This window comes from Ammodytes marinus, assembly GCF_949987685.1.
Source record: "Ammodytes marinus genome assembly, chromosome: 17".
NCBI classification, from domain to species: domain Eukaryota; kingdom Metazoa; phylum Chordata; class Actinopteri; order Uranoscopiformes; family Ammodytidae; genus Ammodytes; species Ammodytes marinus.
The window spans coordinates 4,761,049-4,767,375 of NC_137221.1; the positions used below are offsets into that span (position 1 = coordinate 4,761,049).

Consider the following 6,327-nt stretch of genomic DNA (forward strand, 5'->3'; position numbering starts at 1 on the left):
TTTGACAACTATTGCTACCTTCAGTCATAAGGTTGGCATTGAGGCCTTGTACTGTATGTCCTCTGATGAGTCTCCCATCTGTACAGTGGTTTGGTTTTCAGTGCCACCTGCTGGTGACAGACAGACAGTGAGGAGTGAGGTGGATGAAACTGGCTAGTTTTTGCACAGAAATAAAAGAAAGTAAAGTCAAGGGATTTCAACCAGAATGATTTTAGTACTTCCTATCACTTCAAATATATAGCAAGTATATATCAGACATTTTGATCTTGCATCTGAGACCCTTTCTATATTTCATGCCTGGTTCTTACTTTGATAAAAACTAAATGAATTGATGGTTAAAATGAATGGGTCTTTACTAACTAACCCTGCTGTGTTGTAGCTGTATTCTGCCTCTCTGTACTGACTGTCTCCTTGTGTTTCAGCTTCGGGCGTATCGGTCGTCTGGTGACCCGAGCCGCTGCTTCAGGAGGGAAGGTGGAGGTGGTGGCCATCAACGACCCATTCATCGACCTGGAGTACATGGTGAGAGGGCGGGCTTTAGGGCCTTACATTAACTATTAAACTAAACCTTCCATAATCAATCTTGGCACTATTTCAAAGGTTATAAAATAAGCATTAGTTCATATGTTGTTAAAGGTGGAGTCAGCAATTTTGGAAAACACTTTGTTGAAATCAGTGAATATTTCCTTGCGATCTGCTGCCTGTCTGACACAGAACTAACAGGTAGTGGATCATGAGGAGATATTCACAGGTTTTGACAAAAAGTGATTTTGACAATAGTTTGACAAAGATTTTATCCCTGGCTTTATCCAACATCTTGATTTTAGTTTTTTAAAGAGATGCAAATGTGCCCCCCCCCCCCCCCCCCCCCCCCTCCCGGGCCGGGCCCAGCAGCGGACCCGGGTTCGATTCCCGCCCGCGGTCGTCCTCTGCATGTCACTCCCCTCGCTGCCCTATTTCACCTCTGTCTCTCTCTTCTCACTATCAATAAAGCATGAAAAATGCAAAAAAAAAATCTTAAAAAAAATTAATTAAAAATCTTTCGATGTACTGTAGGATATTGAATGGCATAGTTTCATGATGATGTCAATAAAATTGTAAAAAAATAAAAATGTAATAGAAAAAATTATTGTTTTAATGCCATTCTCACCAAATTTGCCTTAGGTCTACATGTTCAAGTACGACTCCACCCACGGCGTGTGGAAACACGGAGAGGTGAAAGCCGAGGGAGACAAGCTGGTCATCGGAAACAAGCACATCACCGTCTTCCACGAGTTAGTACACTTTATATTTTATTTTATTTTATTTTATTTTATTTTATTTTATTTTATTTTATTTTATTTTATTTTATTTTATTTTATTTTATTTTATTTTATTTTATTTTATTTTATTTTATTTTATTTTATTTTATTTTATTTTATTTTATTTTATTTTATTTTATTTTATTTTATTTTATTTTATTTTATTTTATTTTATTTTATTTTTCACAGTGGTTTCTAACCAAGGTGTAACCTGAGTGTGTTTGTATAACCTTTATTTATACGTCCCTATGAACAGGAAGGATCCAGCTAACATCAAGTGGAGTGAAGCTGGAGTGGACTACGTAGTGGAGTCTACCGGTATGTTCACCACCATCGACAAAGCCTCGGTACGTTTACTGACAAGTGCAAAGCTGAAAATAAATGAACATAAAAACATTAACTGGTCTCAACTACTGTTATGTTTTCAGGGCTGTTACTCTGGCTTTATCTATAAAAAAACATATTTATAAAAAGCTAGAGTACAAGAGAGACATTTACTTTTTCCTTCCATGCCTTTAACTCAATATTATTTACCAGAAAAAGGAGCGTACACAACATGCAAAGTTAATTGTTTTATTCATTGAGCTATAAATGACTATAACATGTAGGTGTGCCTGTGTGTGTGTGTGTGTGTGTGTGTGTGTGCGTGTGTTTGTGTGCGTGTGTGTGTGTGTGTGTGTGTGTGTGTGTGTGTGTGTGTGTGTGTGTGTGTGTCTCTCTCTCTAGGCCCACCTGAAGGGCGGAGCTAAGAGAGTGGTGATCTCTGCCCCCAGTGCTGACGCTCCCATGTTCGTGATGGGCGTCAACCACGACAAGTATGAAAAGTCCATGAAGGTCGTCAGGTAAGACTGTGTGTATTGGCATTAAGAATGTTGGAACACGGGGCGCTCTGGTAGCGTAGTGGATAGAGCGCGTACTATATTGGCTCCGGCCTTCGTTGCAGTGGTCGCGGGTTCGAATCTGACCCGTGGACCTTTCCTGCAGGTCATCCCCCCTCTCTCTCTCTGTCTCCCCATTATCAACTCTGTACTATCAAATACAGCTTGAAAATGTTGGAACAAGTTTAAAACATTTGGTGTTATATAACCATATAGCTAAACACATAGACATAATAAGATTTTATTATGTCTATAGCTAAACATGCATTCCCCGTCTTCTTGTCTCCATAGCAACGCCTCCTGCACGACCAACTGCCTGGCGCCCCTGGCCAAGGTCATCCACGATAACTTTGGCATCGTTGAAGGTCTCATGGTGAATAACACAAAGACATTTTATTGGTTTTAAAATCACACACAGTAGCAGTAACATTACAAATGTATTGACATTTTGTGTTTCTGTCCAACACAGAGAATGCTTGTTGTCAAATCACTTTTTGTCTAAATCAGTGGGAGAAAAAATCAAGCTTTAATACACAGCCTAGACTCTGTAAACAGGCAAGTCACTAGCTACGCTGGGCCCCCTTTGTTAAAATACCCTTTGTTTACGTACCAGTTTACAGAGCCTAGGCTGTGTATTAACACCAGATTTTTTTTCAGCGCACACACACAGTAGAGACCGTTAGCGGATCATCAGGAGATTTTGACTGATTATGACAGAAAGTTATTTAGACAACAAGCTTGGTCAGTCAAGTCCCCAACACACAAGATGTCCTCTACATTTTTAACACTTCAATGATAACTCTGTCTCTATCTTCAGAGCACAGTGCACGCCGTCACATATGTTCTAAAGCTCATAAACGGGGGCAACAGAAATTACACACTATTGCTTTAACACATGGTTGGCCAAAACAAAGTGCCAGCACAGCTTTTCTGAATACAAATATCCCTAATAATAGCAATTCAAGATGTTATTTAAATATTGTAACACGTTAATGATGACTGTGTGTCTATCTTCAGAGCACAGTGCATGCGGTCACAGCCACACAGAAGACGGTGGACGGTCCGTCTGGTAAACTGTGGAGAGACGGACGTGGAGCGAGTCAGAACATCATCCCAGCCTCCACAGGCGCCGCCAAGGCTGTGGGCAAGGTGGTGCCCGAACTCAACGGGTAGGGGACAACTATCACACCATACCGCCATCGGTGTATGTGTGTGTGTGTGTGTGTGGGGGTGTGTGTGTGTGTGTGTGTGTGTGTGTGTGTGTGTGAGAAAATTGTCTAAAAAGTGCTATATAAGTATACAAAGGCCAGTTGATAACTTACATTGAAACAATTTTCTTTTGTTTTACTAAGTTTGTTTTCTCCGCACACTAGAAAAATGACACACAAGTAGACATGCAAATATGATGAGCATTGGGACAAACTCAATGTCTGGTGGCATGGGGACAAACTCAATGTCTGGTGGTGCCGTATTACAGCTAAATCCAGAGTGATCCAGGATTGGAAATGCAATGCTAACTAAAATCCCCTCTTCCTAATATCTTATTTCCACAGCAAAATAACCGGTATGGCTTTCCGTGTCCCCACCGCAAACGTCTCTGTGGTTGATCTGACTGTCCGTCTGCAGAAGCCCGTGAGTATCTCTCTTTTTTTAATCAATATATTTATTGGTTTTTCCTTTTTTTAACAACAGGAACAATTAAAAAAAACAATAAAAATATACAAACAATACTGACAAACAAAAACAAATAAAATACAAAGTTTGGCCCGTGAGTATCTCTTAAAATTACTAGAATAAATAATCTAAAACGTATTTATAGGTCACATAAAGGTTTACCGTAAATCAAGCTTTTATTTTGGAATTTAGCCCTCAGTTTCTCATCACATATGATGTAAATTCACCTTTTCTTAATGTCATTCATTTCTTAATCTGTTTCAGGCAAACTATGAAAAAATCAAGAAGGTTGTGAAGGACGCCGCCGAGGGACCACTGAGGAAAATTCTGGCATACACAGAGGACCAGGTACGAAAAACATGTTTACAGAGCCTAGGTTGTTATATGTCCACATATTCTTACAAGGCAATTTTCATGTATGATTTAAGAACGTCTTGTAATTTTTATGGGAGAATATGCAGGTCTATACATGAGCCACAAGATGGCAGCACTTGTCTGATAATGGGGTAAATGTAAAGATGTCCTGCAACTGAAATTTGATATTGTTTTATTAATTAATTAGGCTCTTTTAGTTTGTCTTTGGCATAAAAATAACTGATGAAGTAGCTTAAGGCGAGACTCTGCTGCAGGTGAATATGGTAAATGTTTTTAACTTATAGAGATCATCATAAAACTTTGCCTGTTGATAACTTACATTAAACAAAATATTTTTTGTATTACAATTTTTTTTCAGAAATGTTTAAATATATATATGCAAATGATGCAATAGCTAACTCCTCTTACTTATATCTGAATCTCTGCCGTGTCTCGTCTAAACTGAAAGAATCAGACACATACAGTACTTTGTGATTGAAATCCTCCCTGTGTTGCTGCTTATACAGTTACAATACCATGTGTCCAGTTTCTTACGCACCATACTGTATAGACAGCTCCATGTCCACAGTACCTCTGCATGTGCTAACAGCTGTGTTGGCTTCTTCCCGCTCAGGTGGTTTCTCAAGACTTCAACAGTGACACTCACTCCTCCATCTTTGATGCTGGCGCCGGCATCGCCCTCAACGACCACTTTGTCAAGCTGGTTTCATGGTGAGATAATAACACTGTCTGAAGTAGCGTACAGCTTTAGTATGTAGACACAGATCCAAATGTAGCAATGTCAGCTGCAACAACTTGTATTTCTAAGAGATATTAGACATTTGTTAGAACATGAATATTATTTTCTATTTCTACAAAGTTTGTTCTGAAAAAATTCAAATTCATTCTACAAACTGCACCTTTAAATTCTCTGCTGAAAGAGTTTCCATTCAATATTACTGTTACTTTTTATATCTTACTTTACTGTGCACTTTATACTTGCAAATGTTTCAATCAACCCTGAACAAGCCTAATTACATAATTAATATGATTTTTATTCTTGGCAATACAGACCATGTTTTCATCAAGTTGTTATTTTTTCCACTTTTCCTATATTTCTCCCTATCAACATAATCCTAAATCTTTCCCTGTTTCCCTGCCTGTCTGTGTGTCTGTCTGTCTGTCTGTCTGTCTGTCTGTCTGTCTGTCTGTGTGTGTGTGTGTGTGTGTGTGTGTGTGTGTGTGTGTGTGTGTGTGTGTGTGTGTGTGTCTGTCTGTCTGTCTGTCTGTCTGTCTGTCTGTCTGTCTGTCTGTCTGTCTGTCTGTCTGTCTGTCTGTCTGTCTGTCTGTCTGTCTGTCTGTCTGTCTGTCTGCAGGTATGACAATGAGTTTGGCTACAGCCACCGTGTGTGTGACCTGGTGCGTCACATGTACTCAAAGGAGTAACGTTACCAAACACATGATTCCTTCTTCCCTTCCCCTGTACCTGGATCCCAAACCAAAACCTTTTTATATGATCACGTCACATCACTGCTGCAAGAGAGGATGTTCTATTGTCTATTGTTGCACTACACATGATAATAAAGCCCTCTGTTTGTGGAAAGACTTGTTGTTTGTATTGTATTTATTGTACAAAATAAGTGTGTGTCTCTCTTTCTAGGCAGTACATCTAATTTAACGAGTATTTGGAATGGTTTCAAAATCTTGCTGTTACAGTTGATCATGATCATCGGAGGAAAAATTAGACGGTTTCATAAACAATGAACAGTTCTTCTGAGGAGGTTTAAATGACATGTTAAAAGGGCACATAATGTGTGTTTGTGAGGAAATTAACCTTCTAGGTTATCATAAGATACCGGCAAGAGAAGTAAAACTACAAACCATTTTAAAACACTTTGATTATATAATGCTAAAATGCATAGAATGAATCCAATCCAGGAATGTCTCAATTACCCTATTTATCACAGGTGCACCTCTACTTTAGTCCTTACGGTAACTCAGACACAGCCTCTACTCCAGTCAGTACGGTACCTGAACGCCGCAGTCTGCCACTTGTGTTTATCCGTGAGCTGTGCTGCACTGCTGCTGCTCTGCTTGGACTCATTTCACCTCTGTAGTGT

The 6,327-nt window shown here is 39.3% G+C and overlaps 1 protein-coding gene across 1 annotated transcript; it reads left to right on the forward strand.

Moving 5' to 3' along the window:
- The first annotated feature begins 478 nt into the window (after positions 1 to 478).
- On the forward strand, positions 479 to 5,691 carry LOC307263624 (glyceraldehyde-3-phosphate dehydrogenase-like). Its single transcript, XM_080044817.1, has 10 exons — positions 479 to 522; positions 1,165 to 1,274; positions 1,558 to 1,648; positions 2,028 to 2,143; positions 2,471 to 2,552; positions 3,197 to 3,348; positions 3,733 to 3,811; positions 4,118 to 4,201; positions 4,842 to 4,939; positions 5,584 to 5,691. The coding sequence occupies exons 1-10, from the start codon at positions 520 to 522 to the stop codon at positions 5,651 to 5,653; spliced, it is 885 nt and encodes a 294-aa protein (XP_079900943.1). The 5' UTR covers positions 479 to 519; the 3' UTR covers positions 5,654 to 5,691.
- The last annotated feature ends 636 nt before the right edge of the window (positions 5,692 to 6,327 follow it).

What these genes read in the sequence shown, in the direction of transcription:
- LOC307263624 (XM_080044817.1), top strand. An exon ending in CTGTCCGTCTGCAGAAGCCC is followed by an intron (nt 3,812 to 4,117) that starts GTGAGTATCTCT and finishes AATCTGTTTCAG; the next exon opens with GCAAACTATGAAAAAATCAA. An exon ending in TGGCATACACAGAGGACCAG is followed by an intron (nt 4,202 to 4,841) that starts GTACGAAAAACA and finishes CTTCCCGCTCAG; the next exon opens with GTGGTTTCTCAAGACTTCAA.